The sequence below is a fragment of the Mirounga angustirostris genome, unplaced genomic scaffold (genome assembly GCF_029215605.1).
Source record: "Mirounga angustirostris isolate CCGP_5_RB_7025 unplaced genomic scaffold, mMirAng1.0.hap1 SCAF_9, whole genome shotgun sequence".
NCBI lineage: Eukaryota > Metazoa > Chordata > Mammalia > Carnivora > Phocidae > Mirounga > Mirounga angustirostris.
The window spans coordinates 63,422,948-63,440,442 of record NW_026991717.1 but is presented as its reverse complement, the minus strand read 5'-3'; the positions used below and the strand labels follow the sequence as shown (position 1 = coordinate 63,440,442).

The window sequence follows — 17,495 nt, the reverse complement described above, 5'->3', positions numbered from 1 at the left end:
CAATGGCCATACATCAAGTCAGCGCAAACATCTGGTCAACTTCCACCCCTCAATACTACAGAGAATAAAAGGTCCAAGAAGGCCAAGCAACATTAACAGAGCACTAGAAATGTATTGAGACAGAAGCAAATAGAGTATGGTCACAGACCACAAGCACTTTACAGCGTCTCAGAGATCAGCATATGACCAGCATATGAAACAGTGAACTCTCCACTCCCTGGTCACAAAAGTTTACTCAAATAATAATGGTCATCAGAGGGTTAAATGTTTGGTATAGTTATGTATTTATCTCCAAACTATAAGCTTGCTGAAGAAAAAGCAGACATACGTACTCGAACATAGGCACCACATCACTTTCTGTTCCAGAGATGGAGGAACCCCAGCCTGACACTGGGAAGAGAGGTCTACTGTGCTGTCATGGAAAACAAACAGGCCAATGCAGCGCCTGAAATCTGGAATGCTGCTAAGTTACCTTGTCCAGTTCCAGAGAACTATCTCCCTCGCCCACCCCCTCAATATGGACATACACACACCACTGTCCTACTTCCACAAAATAAATCAATAAAGGCAGACCACACTGATACGACCACAGTCCATGCTTTTCTTATTTATCTTAAAGGAAACTGTTTCTTCCTTGTCAGCATATGGTTAAACAATTCTTACCTTAAGTTCTTCCCACAGCTTTATTCTCATGTCTAGACCTTGCTTCTTAATTTCTTTTTCTCTATATTGTCTCTTCACCAATATCTTATCAAGCCTCTTCATCTTCTGAATGGCATCTTGAAGTTGAGAATCTAATTCTTTTAATTCGGGTTCATCTATATTGTGTTGAAAGTAGGAATGAGCTTGAAGTTTAGTACAACCATAAAGTTTTGTTTTGTGTTTACCATTTGTTCTTTCATTCAACAAATGTTTATGGCTCACGAGAATAACTAACATTGGTGTCATGTATCTTGATTTACAAAGTGCTTCCACATGTATTTTTTCATATAATTATCTAACAACCCTGTGAAATAGACATTTATCTCTGTTTTACAGTTGAAATAACTGGGTCTTTTCTTTTTTTCCCTTTTTAAAAATTTTTTAATTTAAGCATAATTGACACACACTGTTACATTAGTTTCAGGTGTACAACATGGTGATTTAAAACTCTATAACATGCCGTATGTTCACCAAAAGTATAGCTACCATCTGTCACCATATAATGCTATTACAATGCCATCGACTGGAAAAAAAATAAAACAATACCATTGACTGTATTCCCTATGCTGTGCCCTTTATTCCCATGACTTATTAATTCCATAACTGGAAGCCTATATTTCCCACTCCCCTTCACCCATTTTGCCCATCCCCCATACCCTTTTCTTTCTGACAACTATCACTTTTTTCTCTTTATTTATAGGTCTGATTCTGCTTTTTTGTTTGTTTATTCATTTTTGTTTTTTAGATTCCACATATAAGTAAAATCATATGGTATTTGTCTTTCTCAATCTGACTTATTTCAATTAGCATAATACCTTTTAGGTCCATCCATATTGTCACAAATGACAAGATTTCATCTTATTATGGCTGCCTAATATTCCATTGTGTGTGTGTGTGTGAATATATACCACATCTTCTTTAACCATTTATCTATCAATGGACACTTGAGTTGCTTCCATATCTTGGCTATGAAAGATGATAATCTGTCAATGAGCATAAATGCTCATATACTAATGATCTAACCTGGAGTCTCAGCCACTCCAGGTTAGATCATTAGAAATGGCATATTCTGTTAAGAAAGACCAAATTTTGCAACTTTTTTTTTATTATTTTTTTTTATTCTTATGTTAATCCCCATACATTACATCATTAGTTTTAGATGAAGTGTTCCATGATTCATTGTTTGTGCACAACACCCAGTGCTCCATGCAGAATGTGCCCTCCTCAATACCCACCACCAGGCTAACCCATCCTCCCACCCCACCCCCAGAACCCTGTTTGTTTTTCAGAGTCCATCGTCTCTCATGGTTCGCAAATTTTGCAACTTTTTAAAATCCAGAGAGTGCAGTGTGTTTCTCTATAATGTATATCACTTTCTCTTTAAGGAAAAGGAGACATTTCCAGAAGGGAATTAGCTTATCCAAAAAGAATACTGATCTTATTAATAAGGAGGCTCTGCAAACCTTATTGCCTATTTATTTCAAATGCAACAGCCTTTAGTTCTAGTTCCTCACTGCCAATCCTAACACTCTCAGCCTCCATATACATAGGTGGTCTATATGGCAGGAACTCATGCATGAAGGAACTCAGGCAGTTTTGAAACAGTATAAACAAGTACAGCATAAACTGGGCCAACAGCAGGGTGCCTGGGGTGGTTCAGTGGGTTGGACGTCTGAGTCTTGATTTTGACTTGGGTCATGATCTCAGGATCATGAGATCAAATCTGGGAGCTGGGCTCCACGCTCAGCATGGAGTCTGCTTGTCCCTCTCCCTCTGCTGCTCCCCCACTTATGCCCACACATGCACTCTCTCTCTCTCTCTCTCTCAAATAAATAAAATAAATTAAATCTTTAAACTGGGCCAACAGCAGGGACGCCTGGGTGGCTCAGTCGGTTAAGCAGCTGCCTTCAGCCCGGGTCATAATCCCGGGGTCCCAGGATCGAGTCCCACATCAGGCTCCTTGCTCAGCAGGGAGCCTGCTTCTCCCCCTCTCTCCCTCTGCTTGTGCTCTCTCTGTCAAATAAATAAAATCTTAAAAAAAAATAAAAATAAAAATAAACTGGGCCAACAGCTAATCTCAACTATAATGCCTCATTTCCTGATAACTGTGATCCTGAGGCTCCTGGGCCCAACTTTGAGAGCTAACCTCATCCCAGACATACTCTAAGTCAGCAGTTCTCAAAGTTTATGACCTCAGCTTCCCTTTATAGCCTTAAAAATTATTGAGAACCCAAAGTAGCTTTTGTTTATGTTACATCTATTGATAATTACCATTTTAGAAATCAAAACTGAAAAAAATATTTATTCATTTAAAAATGATGTTACTAGTAATTACATATTAACATAAATACAACATTTTTATGACAAATAACTATATACTCTAAAAAATTATTAAGAATGGCATTGTTTTAAATTTTTAATATCTAGCTTGATAGAAGACATCTAGATTCTCAAAAAAAAAAAAAGGCATCTAGATTCTCAAATCTGTTTGTACAATCTATTGCAATCTCTTGTTTCACTTAGAGTAATTGAAGAAAATTTGGCCTCATAAAGACATATACTTGGAAAGGGGAGGAGAAATGTAATAACTTTCTCAGATAATTGTGGATACTCTTCTTTGATACTACATCAAAATTCGACAAGGGGTAGTTTCTTAAAGAGTAGTTGTAATGAGAAATCTGTGACCATATCAGTGAGCTTTTTGTATTTGTTCTATTAAAACCCATGCATCTATCTTTCATGCTAAATGGATCTTTTACCCTGCACTGGTCATTTGGAAAATAGTGGTTCCTTGAATTATGCAGACCTCCAAAATGTTAACACATTTAATATTTAATATTTTAAAAAATCTCATTGGTTAGTTCTGTCATCAAATTTTACCAGAAAAGTCTAAGTATTGGAATGGCATACACAAGTTTTCCAAATTTCTAGTTTTCACTTGAAAGCCCAAATTTTATCGTTGACAAAAGATACTGTCAATTATTTTCCTTGAAGTAAAAGCCTCATTTCACCTTAAAAAAAAAAAAAAATGGCTGCCAAATACCCAAGTCTGAATGATAATAGTTTGTCTGTCAGTCATTCTTTCGCGTAAGAATGGCGTCCCATTAAAAAGTGGCCAGTTAGGGCGCCTGGGTGGCTCAGTCGTTAAGCGTCTGCCTTCAGCTCAGGTCATGATCCCAGGGTCCTGGGATCAAGCCCTGCATCGGGCTCCCTGTTCCGTGGGAAGCCTGCTTTTCCCTCTCCCACTCCCCCTGCTTGTGTTCCCTCTCTTGCTGTCTCTCTCCCTGTCAAATAAAAATTAAAAAAAAAAAAACAATCTTTAAAAAAAAAGAAAAGATCAAATGGGATTATCCCTAAGAAGCCATTTATAAATTACATAATACATTTTATTGCATAATTTAGTCATCAAAAAGATTGATAAATCATGTCATAAAATGCAGAAATACTTCCTACTTGATTAACGTAAAATGACCACAATAACAATTTTTTTTTTAAGATTTTATTTATTTATTTTGACAGAGAGAGACACAGCGAGAGAGGGAACACAAGCAGGGGGAGTGGGAGAGGGAGAAGCAGGCTTCCCACGGAGCAGGGAGCCCGATGCGGGGCTCGATCCCAGGACCCTGGGATCATGACCTGAGCCGAAGGCAGACGCTTAACGACTGAGCCACCCAGGCGCCCCCACAATAACAATTTTATTAAATGACATATTTCACTATTTTTTAAGTGTTTTTAAGGACTCAACATTATTGTAAATAAAGAACGGTGCTCACAAAGGTATGCCTCTTAACTATTATTTCTACATAGCAGATAAAAAACACATGTAACTCTAATATTTTAACTATAATATCTGTCATTGTCATTAACCAATCACCTAGTGATTATCCTACCTGAACATTCAGGGATTGTCTGATGGTGAATGAAGTTCAGATCTTCATCTGATCCATCCTCCGCCAATTTTGGTTTCTCAGAATCCTTTTCCCCTTTATCATCATCGTTTCTACTTTCCTCTGCATTACTGCTGTCTGAGTAGTTCTCTTTACCAGAGTTCAATTTGATTGCAGCATCAACCTAAATTATTTCCAAAGAAATAGTTTTCATAACTAGTATATTCTTTATTTTTTTTAAAGATTTTATTTATTCATTCGAGACACAGAGAGAGAGAGCACACGAGCAGGGGGAGAAGCAGAGGGAGAAGCAGGCTCCCCGCTGAGCAGGGAGCCGGACGTGGGGCTCGATCCCAGCACCCTGGAACCACAACCTGAGCCGAAGGCAGACGCTTAACCATCTGAGCCACCCAGGTGCCCCAATAATATATTCTTTAAAACTTTACATTTCTAGACTAGTTGAACAGCAGTGTATGTGTGTCCTCACATACTTACATTAGTGTTCAACTAGTCTAGAAATAGAACACTTTTTAATTGAATATAATTTAACTACACAACTAAATTTAGTAACATTTGCACCAAAGAGATATGCCCCATTCTCCAGCAATTTCCAGCAATGTGGAGAAGGGTCAGGAATCAGTCCCAAAAGGAACCATTGTCTGCCAGCTCTGGAGATGAGGCATGATGGTGCCTGCTCCCTGAGCTTACACTCGGATGGAGAGTCAGAGGTCTAGAGCTATGCTGTCCCATTCGAGGGCCACTAGCCATGTGTGGCTATTGAAGAGTTGAAAAGCCAAGAGTCTGAACAGAGATGTGTTTCTAATGAGATTCTTCAAGTCAGAACCCTGTGCTTTGGTGATTATTTTTATGCTATTCACAGTTTTTCTATTTCATTTTGGTTTCTTTTTCTATTTTAGCAAGGCTCATTTTGAAAACAGCAGTTGGGGGCAGCTGTGTTTTCCTGAGAGAACAAGAAAAGACACCCATGGCTGCATCAGGAAAAGAAACAGGGATCGTAGTGCCCTGACAGCTGCGAGTGGCAGTGAGAGTCACAGTGGAAGTGAATTCGGCCCAAGAGAGAGGCAAAACGTCAGAGAGAGAGAGAGAGTCAGCCGCTTCTGGGAGGAACACCTTTCCCCTCCCAATGGAGGAATCCAGCCTTTGGAGGGTTTTCTGTTCTCTCTGCACCCACGTGGTCAACTCTCAGCCACGGTAATCTGTGCCCCCTTGTGAATCGCCAGGGCAGAAGGGGCTGGTGTGGAGAATTAAGCTCCAGGGACACAGGGCTGCACGTGAGCATCTCTGTTCACCTGGACTAGGATGTAAGCCCCAGCAGAACTGAGCCGAGTCAGTGGGATAATCCTCAGAGCCAACATTTCCTGAGGAATTAATACCGGGCAGGCCCTGGGCTAAATACTTTCCACACTCTGCCTCATTCCCTGCTCACAGTGACGCTATGCTATAGACATGACTACGCTGATTTAACAAAGAAGAAAACAGAGCCAGTGTAGAATGAAACCAGTGGAGGCCTAACCTATAAACAAGCAAAACAATGCCTCCTCTGTGTAATCTTGGAGGTGTTAAAGAGGATGCCCTGTTCAAAAACACACTTCTGTGAAAGGCCGGGTTAAAGCCTTCTATGCCATGATACCCAGTAAATCCTTTAGGCTATATAGTTCTGTGAAAATGCTGAAATTGCTGGCAGAGATCACATGAGCCCTGTCGGTTATTTCTATCTTGGCATAAATGAATTTGGCCGCCCTTCCCCAGAGAATGGTTTTTATATAGGGGAATACAGAATATATAAAACATAACTAGATATTAGCAATATACTTGGATAATAACACACTTCAGGACACAAAAAGACCTTTCATATATATCATCCCATATGATCCTCTTAGAATGAGCAGGAAGAAATGAAGCAAAAAGATGAAACTGGAGAATAAAAGGCAAACTTTGCCCATTTTATAATTTTACCCATAGCTCCCCACTCCATTAGCACCAACCATCTTTAGTTTATTTGGAAATAAACTAAAAAGAGCTTCCAGAAATTAAAAATGTATCATTAACTTTAAAAATTCGATGGAGTGGCACCTCGGTGGCTCAGTCGTTAAGCGTCTGCCTTTGGCTCAGCTCATGATCCCAGGGTCCTGGGATTGAGCCCCACATCGGGCTCCCTGCTCAGCGGGAAGCCTGCTTCTCCCTCTCCCATTCCCCCTGCTTGTGTTCCCTCTCTCGCTATGTCTCTGTCAAACAAATAAATAAAATCTTTAAGAATAAATAAACAAATAATAAAAATTCGATGGATTAGGGATGCCTGGGGGGTTCAGATGGTTGGGCATTTGTTTTCGATTCAGGTCATGATCCCAGGCTCCTGAGATCAAACCCCACATCGGGCTCTCTGCTCATCGGTGAGCCTCCTTCTCCCTCTGCCTACCACTCCCCCTGCTTGTGTTCTCTCTACATATATATCAAATAAATAAATAAAATCTTTAAAAAAATAAAAAATAATAAAAATAAAAATTCAATGGATTAAAGAGTAGATTTGACATCGTGTAAGAAAGAATTCAAAAATTTAAAAATATGTGTTAAAAATTCCCAGGATAAAGCACAGAGAAAGAAATGAATAGAAAATATTAAAAAGAAGGTAAGAGACATAAAGTATAGAAGGGAAAATTTCAACAGACATTTAATATGACTTTCAGGATGATGCAAGGGAAAAAAAGGAGGCAATATTAGAAACATTTGAAAAACAATGGCTGAGAATTTTTCTTTTCTTTTTAAAGATTTTATTTATTTATTTATTTGACAGGGAGAGAGAGACAGCGAGAGAGGGAACACAAGCAGGGGGAGTGGGAGAGGGAAAAGCAGGCTTCCCGCTGAGCAGGGAGCCCGACGCGGGGCTCAATCCCAGGACCCTGGGGTCGTGAGCTGAGCCGAAGGCAGACGCTTAATGACTGAGCCACCCAGGCGCCCTGAGAATAGCTTTTTTAAAAAAAAAACTAACACTATCAACTGCTGGTGAAAATGCAGAGCACTGGAACTCTCATATTTCTCATGGGAACAGAAAACAGTTTTGCAGTTTCTTTTAGTTAAACATATACTTACCATACAACCCAGCAATCCAACTCCTAGGTATTTACCCAAGAAAAATAAAAAACTACTTCCCCCCAAAAAAATCAGTATACAAATATTAATAGCAGCTTTCTTCATAATCACCAAAACCTGCAAACAATCCAAATGTTCCTTAACATGTGAATGGATAAACAAACTGTGGAACACCCACACAATGGAACACCACTCATCAGTAAAAAGGAGTGAACTATTGATATATATAACAATACAGAGTCTCAAATGCACTGTGCCAACAGGCAAAGCCAGACTCAAAAGCTACATACTTTTTAATTCTATTCATATGACTCTCTGGAAAAAGAAAAACAATAGGTAGAGAATAGATCAGGAGTTTCCAGGATTAAGAGTAGGGGAAATTGAAATAGCCAAACTATGGAAAGAGCCCAGATGCCCATCAACAGATGAATGGATAAAGAACAGGTGATATATATATATACATACATACATACATACACACAGTGGAATATTATGCAGCCATCAAAAAATGAAATCTTACCATTTGCAACAACGTGGATGGAACTAGAGGATATTATGCTAAGCAAAGTAAGTCAGAGAAAGACAATTATCGTACGATTTCACTCATATGTGGAATTTAAGAAACAAAACACAGGCTCATAGGGGAAGAGAGAGAAAAATAAAATAATATGAAATCAGAGAGGGAGACAAACCATAACAGACTTAATCATAGAAAACAAATTGAGGGATGCTGGGGAGGAGGTCAGTGGGGGGATGGGATAACAGGGTGATGGGCATTAAGGAGGGTACGTGATGTAATGAGCATTGGGTGTTATATGTAACTGATGAATCACTGAACTGTACCTCTGAAATTAATAATACACTATGCATAATAATTAACACTAAAAAGTAGGAGAGACTGAATAAGGACAAAGGGGTAGCATGAAGAAATTTTTGAGGGGTGATAGAACTGTCCTATATCTTTATTGTGATGGTATCACTCTACACATTTCCCAAACTCATAACTGTACACTAAAAAGAGTAAATTTTGGGATGCCTGGGTGGCTTGGTTGGTTAAGCGTCTGACTTTGGCTTAGGTCATGATCTCAGGGTCCTGGGATCAAGCCCCACATTGGGCTCCTCACTCAGCGGAGATTCTGCTTGTCCCTCTGCCCCTCACCCCACTCATGCTCGTTCTCTCTCAAATAAATAAATAAAATCTTTTTTTAAAACAGATAAGTAAAAAACAAAAAAGTAATTTTACAGTATGTATATTTTTAAATTAGAAACAAGTCAATGAGGGCAACCCTCTTGGGTCCCCTCCCTCTTTGGGAGCTCTGTACTATCGCTTAATAAATGTTGCTTTGCTGCCCACCAAAAAAAAGAAAAAAGAAACAAGTCAATGAGATACAATGTTAATAAATAAGATTTAGTATCATAAAGTTAGAAACTCTCCAAATTAACCTATAAATTCAAAGCAATTTCAGTCAAAACCCCAAGAGCAATTTTCACAAGACTTGAAAAACCAATCTAATATACAGAAAGAACAAAAAGCCAAGAATAGCGAAGACGGTTCTAGAAAAAGAGTAAGATGGGGAGATACATCCTACCAGATATCAAAAATTATTACACAACTAACAAGAGTTAACACACAGTAATGATGCAGGATTAGATGAAACAAAACAGAGAGCTGAGCTAGACCTGGGATTTTAACAAGCTACTTATAGTTACACATCTGCACAAGATTTAGCCTGCAGACATGAAGTAGAAGCCATCTTCCCAAGCTCCTGATAGGAAGTTGGCAAGAAATACCAAAGGCAGTCATCTCTGTATGTCTAGTCACCAGTTTTGTAGTTCTGAGGGACTGGTGGCAGTGTAGAAGGCAGCTTTTTTATTTCGGTCACGGAGATGTAACCTACGAACCAACAATCCAAGGGAAGTCCCCTCCCATGATTTCCTTTCCCTCTGGCCGTCCACTGATTCTGAGAAACTGAACTTCTGGTATTCAATCCCCATCTGCTGGAAATGCCCAGAGTGCTTTCTATTTCCTGCACTAAATCATAACACTCTAAATATAGACTCTAGTCCAGAAATCAAAAGAATAAATGAGCATGGATTCATAAACTTGAAAAGATTTTTTTCACCATAAGGTTTCAAATTTTTGTTTGCCACAAGCTTAAAACAAATAGTCCCATACCGCTGACGGAAAAACTGATTTCTGGGGCACCTGGATGGCACAGTTGGTTAAGCATCTGACTCTTGGTTTCGGCTCAGGGTCGTGAGATGGAGCCCGGCATCTGGCTCCTACACTCAGTGGGGAGTCTGCTTGAGATTCCCTCTCCTTCATCCTCTGCCCCTCCTGCTAGTGCACTCTCTCTCTCGCTCTCTAAAATAAATTAATATTTTTAAAACAACTGATTCCTTAAAAAACATCAGGTTTAGATAATTTAGGAAAAGAAAAAGAGACTACTAAAGAAAAGAAAAGGAAGTCAGGCCAGGTAAGGTACCTACTAAATATATACCACATGGTCTTTGACCCAAACTTTTTTTTTTTTAATTACTGAACCTTTTTCATATTAAGAGTCAATGGCGGCATAGTAGATATTGGAATACAAAGATTTTTTATGAAAAAGAAAAATTTACAAATGAGCATTAGCAAAGTACAACCGTGAACAAATAAGCCATACTCCAAAAACAAAAACAAAAACAAAAGAGGGAGGGAGAGAAGGAGGTAAAGAAGAACACAGAATTTTCATATTAAATGATCTAAAGTAAAATCCGAGAAGAAATCTATGAGTGCTCCCAGAACATACCCTCTAAAGAGGAACCTTTAAGTGGGATATTAACAACAGCTTTGGTTTACCAAATGCTAGAGTTCAGGAGAAGGACTTGAAATCATTTCTAAACAGCAAAAGTACCTTGAAGGATGCTGGTTCCGGTGAGAGCACCTCCAAAGAAGTATTTGAACCTCTGCTCCCAGGACGTGTTCTTGAATTTGAGGCTGGTTTTGAAATTCCATCTAAGTTCCCCTTTATAATATCCATTGATATCCTGAAACAAACAAGAAATTAAAGCAAGTTATGACCTGTATGCTTACATGTGTCATTAGAGTTAGTGCGCAATTAACCCAGAATCTTTGTTAAATAAGGATTATATTGCCACCAAAGTCACAGTATCCTAATTTCACCAAAAGACGTCTGTGTCCAGGGATTTTATGTCACTACAGGTGGAAAACATTCTGACCAGGATGTTAGATTCGGAGAGTGGTTAAAAAAGAATTCAGAGTGACTGCTATCTCAGGGGCTTCCTGCGCCTCAAAAAGAAACATTTACTGGGCGCCTGGGTGGCTCAGTTGGTTAAGCGACTGCCTTCGGCTCAGGTCATGATCCTGGAGTCCTGGGATCGAGTCCCACATCGGGCTCCCTGCTCGGCAGGGAGTCTGCTTCTCCCTCTCCCACTCCCCGTTTGTGTTTCCTCTCTCGCTGTGTCTTTCTCTGCCAAATAAATAAAAATAAAATCTTTAAAAAAAAAAAAACCCATGATTCTACTTCACCCTCAGAAACAAGAGAACAAGGGGTGCCTGGGTGGCTCAGTCCGTTAAGCGTCTGCCTTCAGCTCAGGTCATGATCTCAGGGTCCTGGGATCGAGCCCCACATCGGGCTCCCTGCTCAGTGGGGAGTCTGCTTCTCCCTCTCCCTCTGCTGCTCCCCCTGCTTGTGCTCTCTGTCAAATAAATAAATAAAATCTTAAAAAAAAAAAAAAAGAAAGAAAGAAAGAAACAAGAAAACAAAACATACTTTCTCTGCTAGAGGACACACCCTTACTATCTGGCCCCAAATTGCCAATTCCTATTTTTCGTGTGACACCATCCACAGGCCTGTCACCCCTCTGGCTCCCTATTCCCAGTGCTGTTTTCTGAAGCAAGGATTATTAGGCAGGATGGTTTAAACTAGTGGGAGAACTTGGGCACTGCAGGCACCTTGATCCTTCCAAACTGTGCCCTAGATCAGGACTATTCCAGATCTGCTCAGTAATGCTCGGGTATCATGCATGCTGAGAAAAATGGAAGAAATAGGGAGAATTCCAGATTTTGCCTTCTCATACTTAGCTTTACATGTAAATGGATCTTCCAACAATCCTTCCCTAAATTTCATAATTTCTCTAAATTTCTATTAATTATGAATTAAACCATTTGTCTCATAACAGAAAGAGGAAAAACAATTGCCTCTGGCCCCAGTGAGTGTAAACAATGTCCTTTTTTTACCCTACAAAATGACTCATCTTTCTTTCTTTTTTTGAAAGCAGAGGCAGAGTCCAAGGAAGTTTTGGATACAGGAGGAAGCACGAACATCCCTCCAAGGCACACAGAGGGATAATATGATTTGGCCTCCAACCATTCAGTGTGCCAAAGCTGATGCTTAAGGGACCAGTAGGTCAACTCTTTCCATCTTAGCAAATGAAAAAGGCATTGATCTCAGCATTATTCAAACTCTGCAAAAGCATTCGGGCTCACTCAGGAAGGCGCTGACATTATTATTGTGGGATGACGGATCACCGTGGCCCATCACGTCACAATCAAAAAGCATAAGTCACCAAAAGGCCAAAAGTCTTGTAAATGCCCTGAGCAGCCTGTCAAGGGAGACTTATAGCTTACAGAGGGAGCAATGAGATGGAAGCATTTGCAGAGCTGGTATAATACTTGTCAGTAAAGGGAGAAGAAGCACAGAGAACCGTCAATGACATGGATCATCTAAAAGGCTCCAGAAATCTTTCAATTTGCTTTAGAAATAGGTCTCTTCTATTATATTTGTTCCTGAAAATAATAAATTAAATAAAATACAGTTCCCAGGCTCGGTGGGGATATAACTGACAATCTTATGATTTTGCCTATGTAGAAAAAAGTAATAGATAAAGGGCATTGAATTAGGATCTTACAGATGTATTTTCAATGGTTAAGAAGAAATCTCAATAGCCACATAGAAATTCCACAAGAAAAATAAAGCATTGTCAAAGAAAGTAATCAAATGATAATTAAATACTTATAATGACAGAAGCACTAAATGATTTAACCAAATACTGCGCCTTACTTGTATTGAGTGTATCTGGGCAGGAGTACATAAAAGGAGAGGTAGTATAAAATATCTAATCTGTCTTAATAGGAAATCAAAGAGAATGCCCAAAAATTGATAAAGCCAAAAAATAAGCATTATATTTACAAGTTCAGGATGGTTGCCTCTGGAGAGTGAGACTAGGAATTGCTTCTCTTTTCTTCTATTGTAAATGTTATAGTAGAGTTTGACATTTTTTATTATACTACTTTAATAAAAGTAAAAATTAATTTTTAAAATAATAAATAAATGTAAAATAAGAAATCTCCAAGGGACTGAAAGGAAATATAAAAATAATTTACGTAGTAAGTTAATGACTTACTAAAGATAACACCAAGAGCATAAATCAAAAAGGAAGAGACTAACAGATTTGATCACATAACATTTAATGCTCTTGAATGTCAACAAACAAACAAACACAAAGAACTCTAAATTAAGCTAAAAGGCACCTGAGAAACTAGGGAAAATATATGCAACACAAAAGGTTATATGATACACAAAAGGTTAATGAATTTACATATTTAAGGAAATCTTACCAATCTGTAAGAAAAAGAAACATTCCAATAGAAAACTGGCTAAGGGCATAAACAAGGAATTCACACAGAGGAATTCACTCCTCCCCACATACACTCAATATAGTTATGGCATAGTATTTAGTTAAATTAACATTTAGTGCTTCTGTCATTATAAGTATTTTATTATCATTTGATTACTTTCCTTGACAATGTTTTTTCTTGTGGAATTTCTATGTGGCTATTGAGAGTTCTTCTTAAATATTGAAAATACATCTATAAGATCCTAATTCAATGCCCTTTATCCATTACTTTTTTCTACATAGGCAAAGAAAGAAAGAAGGGGGGAGGGAGAGGAGAAAGAAGGAAAGAAAGAAAATATCCAAAAAAAGGAAAAGAAAGAAAATATCATCCTAAATGTCGATATCTTGCTAAAAAAAAAAAAAAGAGTTCAATTCTCTAATTAAAGAAATATACACAAAGGGACCTGAAAGATGGTAACAAACCAGAGAAGTAACAGAGGTGGGTTCTTCTGGATTGGTGGGTTCATGGATGTTCTTGGTCTTTTTTTTTTTTTGAAAGATTTTATTTATTTATTTGATATATAGAGAGAGAGAGAGAGAGAACACAAGCAGGGGGAGCAGCAGCAGAAGGAGAAAGAGAAGCAGGCTCCCTGCTGAGCAGGGAGCCCAGTGTAAGGCTTGATCCCATGACCCTGAGATCATGACTTGAGCTGAAGGCAGACGCTTAACCAACTGAGTCACCCCTGTTCTTGGTCTTTTATTTTATCTTTCGCTTATATGTATTTTCTGATTTTCTAATAAGTACATCTTGAATTCATAATTTATTTATTTATTGTAGGAAAATGTCTAGAATATATTAAAGTGTATTCAAAAATAAATAAAAATCACCCAATATTTACCACGCTGAGCTAAACACCATTGGCATATTTTTTTAAGATTTTATTTATTTATTTGAGAGAGAACGAGAGTGAAAGAGAGAGCATGAGTGGGGTGAAGGGCAGAGGGAGAAGCAGACTCCCTGCTGAGCAGGGAGCCCGATGTGGGGCTCAATCCCCGGACTCTGGGATCATGACCTGAGCTGAAGACAGTCACTTAACCAACTGAGCCCCCCAGGCACCCCTCTTTGGCATATCTCTTATCCATTATTGCTCTGTGTGTTTCCACCAAAATTGGACTCATATATTTCTCACTTAACATCACATGATGAAGCATTTTCTTATTGCATTAAAAGTATTTCAAAAATAAAACATTATTTAGTTCATGATATTCCATTAAGCAGATGATATATATGACCAGATTCTAAATTGTAACAAATCACTACTAACACATACCAACTTTTTATAACATTCATTTCAAACAAGATTAATTTAACTTTTTCAGGGGTGCCTGGGTGGCTCAGTCAGTTAAGCATCTGCCTTCGGCTCAGGTCATGATCCCGGGGTCCTGGGATCAAGTCCCACAGCTGGCTCCTTGCTCAGCGGGGAAACTTCTTCTCCCTCTGCCACTCCCCCTGCTTATGCTGTCTCTCTCTGTGTCAAATACATAAAAATCTTTAAAAAATAAAAATAAAAAATAAACTTTTTCATACAGGCTTATAAGAAATGCAATCACCACAGATCATTTAAAACCAAAATGGGGACACATGGCTGCCATAATCTGGTATTTTTGGATGAAAGGAAGAATTGAAAGAAAATGAATCCTCCTCTGTTTAGTAATAATAAATAGCCAACCTTTTAAAAAAATGGAATTATATTTATTTTCATGGTTTTAATGTCTAAAAGTTATTTTATGTTAGTTTTTTTTATTTTATATATTTATTATGTAAGAAATACTTGCCCGTGAGAAGCAAAAAGTCAAATTATATAGAAGAATGTAAAACTTCTTAAAGTCAAAATTTCCAGGGTGCCTGGGTGCCTTAGTCGGTTGAGCGTTGGACTCTTGGTTTTGGCTCAGGTCATGATTTCATGGTCAGGGGATGAGCCCCAAGTCGGGCTCCCCCTCCCGGGAGTCTGCTTGAAGATTCTCTCCCTCTGTCTCTCTCCCTATGCATGCTCTCTCTCTCATAAATAAATCTTTAAAAAAAAAAAAAAGTCAAAATTTTCCTCACCCCAAGAACCACTGTTAATAGACTTGGGGAATCTCACTTTTTTTAGGCATATGCAAACTTTTATCCTTTATACCTACCTACTCCTCCCCAACACAAACACACACAAATGGCACACACAATTTTAAGTTAAGCTCTTTGTGTGAATCTTTGTTTAGTGATGCTAAACAAAATATATACGTAGATGATAAACTACACTGAGTCAAAGAATACTTGCCTTTCAACTTTTGGTAGGACGCCACATTGTCCACCAAAAAGGTTGTACCAAATTACACTGTCAATAGTGTGTGATCAAAGTGCCTCTTTCCCCATTCCGGCCTAGGGTCAATCTGGTTATCATCAAAGCTTTTCCATCTTTGTCAGTCTGGTAAGTGTCAAAGATATCTGTGAGTCTGATTTACATTTCTTTAATTACGAGATAAGTTGAGTCTGCAACCAAATGTTTACTGGCCACCTTCTCCCCCCCCCCCCCCAAATACCTATTCGCATCCTTTGCTATTTACGGTCTATTTCAAATGACTGGCGATTAATTTTTAATGTAAGGGTTTTTTTTTAATATTTTATTTATTTATTTTTTTTTGACAGAAAGAGACACAACGAGAGAGGGAACACAAGCAGGGAATACAAAAGGGAGAAGCAGGCTCCCCGCGGAGCAGGGAGCCCGATGCGGGGCTCGATCCCAAGACCCTGGGATCACGACCCGAGCCGAAGGCAGACGCTTAACGACTGGCCACCCAGGCGCCCCTTTTAATGTAAGTTTTAGATCTTAAAGTCCAAGAAAGCACAGGACAGTAGGACCTTCTATCTTCCCTGATAGAAGGTCCTAAGGTCAGGAATGTGGAAATGCTGGCGACAGTCTCCGTAGAGGAAGACGCCTCTGTCCCAATTGGGCAGGCCGGCTCCCTCCCAAGCCCCGCCCACCCCGGCTGAGCCCGCCCCCTACTGGCCCTGCCCCTTCGCCCTAACAGCCAGTCTCCAGGCCCAGCAGCCTGACACGACTCCGCCCCGCCCTCTCATTGGCCCAGCTCCTCTTCCTGACAGCCCCTCTGCGGTCCCACACGCGACTCCGCCCCGCTCACGCCGCGTCAGGTCGCGGGACGATAGAGGTGGGGTCCTAACAGGTGCGGTGCCTTACCTTCCCGGCGGAAACTCCGGGAGGCAGTCGCCAGTCGGCAGATCATTGACGGGCGCAGAAGCGCACCGCTGATACTCAGCGTCACCCCCTGTCCCCCAAAGGGTTGGGGTCTTTCCCGCCACCACAACTTCTCTGGAGGGGGACCAAGCTGCGCGTCCAAAGCCCTCCTGCCTCCAGGAACGCTGTTCCCTCGGCAACCAGAAGCACTACGCCTCCAGTCTCGCGATAAGAGAAAAGGGCTGTACCATGCTGAAATAAGGTGTGGGGGCCGGGGGCGGCGAGGAGCGCTGTTGGAGCCTCGCGAGCTGGGGCAGCCCTACTGTCTCCTCGGTCTTCCTGAGGACGGTGTGGCTGGGGAAAGGGTTGTTCGTATTTACATTGAACTCGAAAGGAGGGCGCCTGGATGCTTATGTGGCTCTCTACCATTGATATGCTCTGTAGGTCTGGCATCCTCTCTGACCTCAGTTTCCTCCTCTGTAAAATGGGAATAATAATTCCTTCCTCACAAGATTGTTGTACAGCTCGAAAAGATGATGTATTTGAAGTTCTTGCTATATTTTGAATTCCACGTAAATAAAAAATAGTACTTTTGCAAGATTGGGCTACAGTCCAAAAGAGCAATGATTTTTTATTTGCACTTCTTTTTTTGTGGATTCTCCCATCTTCACCGCATGAAGACTGTTTCCATGGGTCCCCCAGCTGATTTTCTTCATCCTCGGTACCATCAAGTATCTGCTTTCTAGTACGGACAGCACTTTACAGCTTTCAAGGCATTTTCCCATACACAGCCCCTTTAGCCTCATTATGTTAGGTAGATAAGATATGTATTCTTTAAGTGTTTTTCAGTGAAATAAAAAGACAAAGGGGAAATGAGTTGCTCGGGGAACCACAGCTACAATCTAGGGTAGTGGTTTAAAAACTGGGTTTAGGGCGCCTG

General features: G+C 39.9%; 1 protein-coding gene across 1 annotated transcript; it reads right to left on the bottom strand.

Annotated features, from left to right (window-relative positions):
• Positions 1–49: 49 nt before the first annotated feature.
• On the bottom strand, positions 50–16,895 carry LOC123862115 (fibrous sheath-interacting protein 1-like). The gene is made up of 5 exons (XM_054513929.2): positions 16,559–16,895; positions 10,595–10,727; positions 4,593–4,773; positions 664–818; positions 50–55 (listed from the first exon to the last, which is right to left on the bottom strand). Exons 2-5 carry the CDS (start codon positions 10,718–10,720, stop codon positions 50–52), a joined length of 468 nt encoding a protein of 155 aa, XP_054369904.1. The 5' UTR covers positions 10,721–10,727; positions 16,559–16,895.
• Positions 16,896–17,495: the final 600 nt, after the last annotated feature.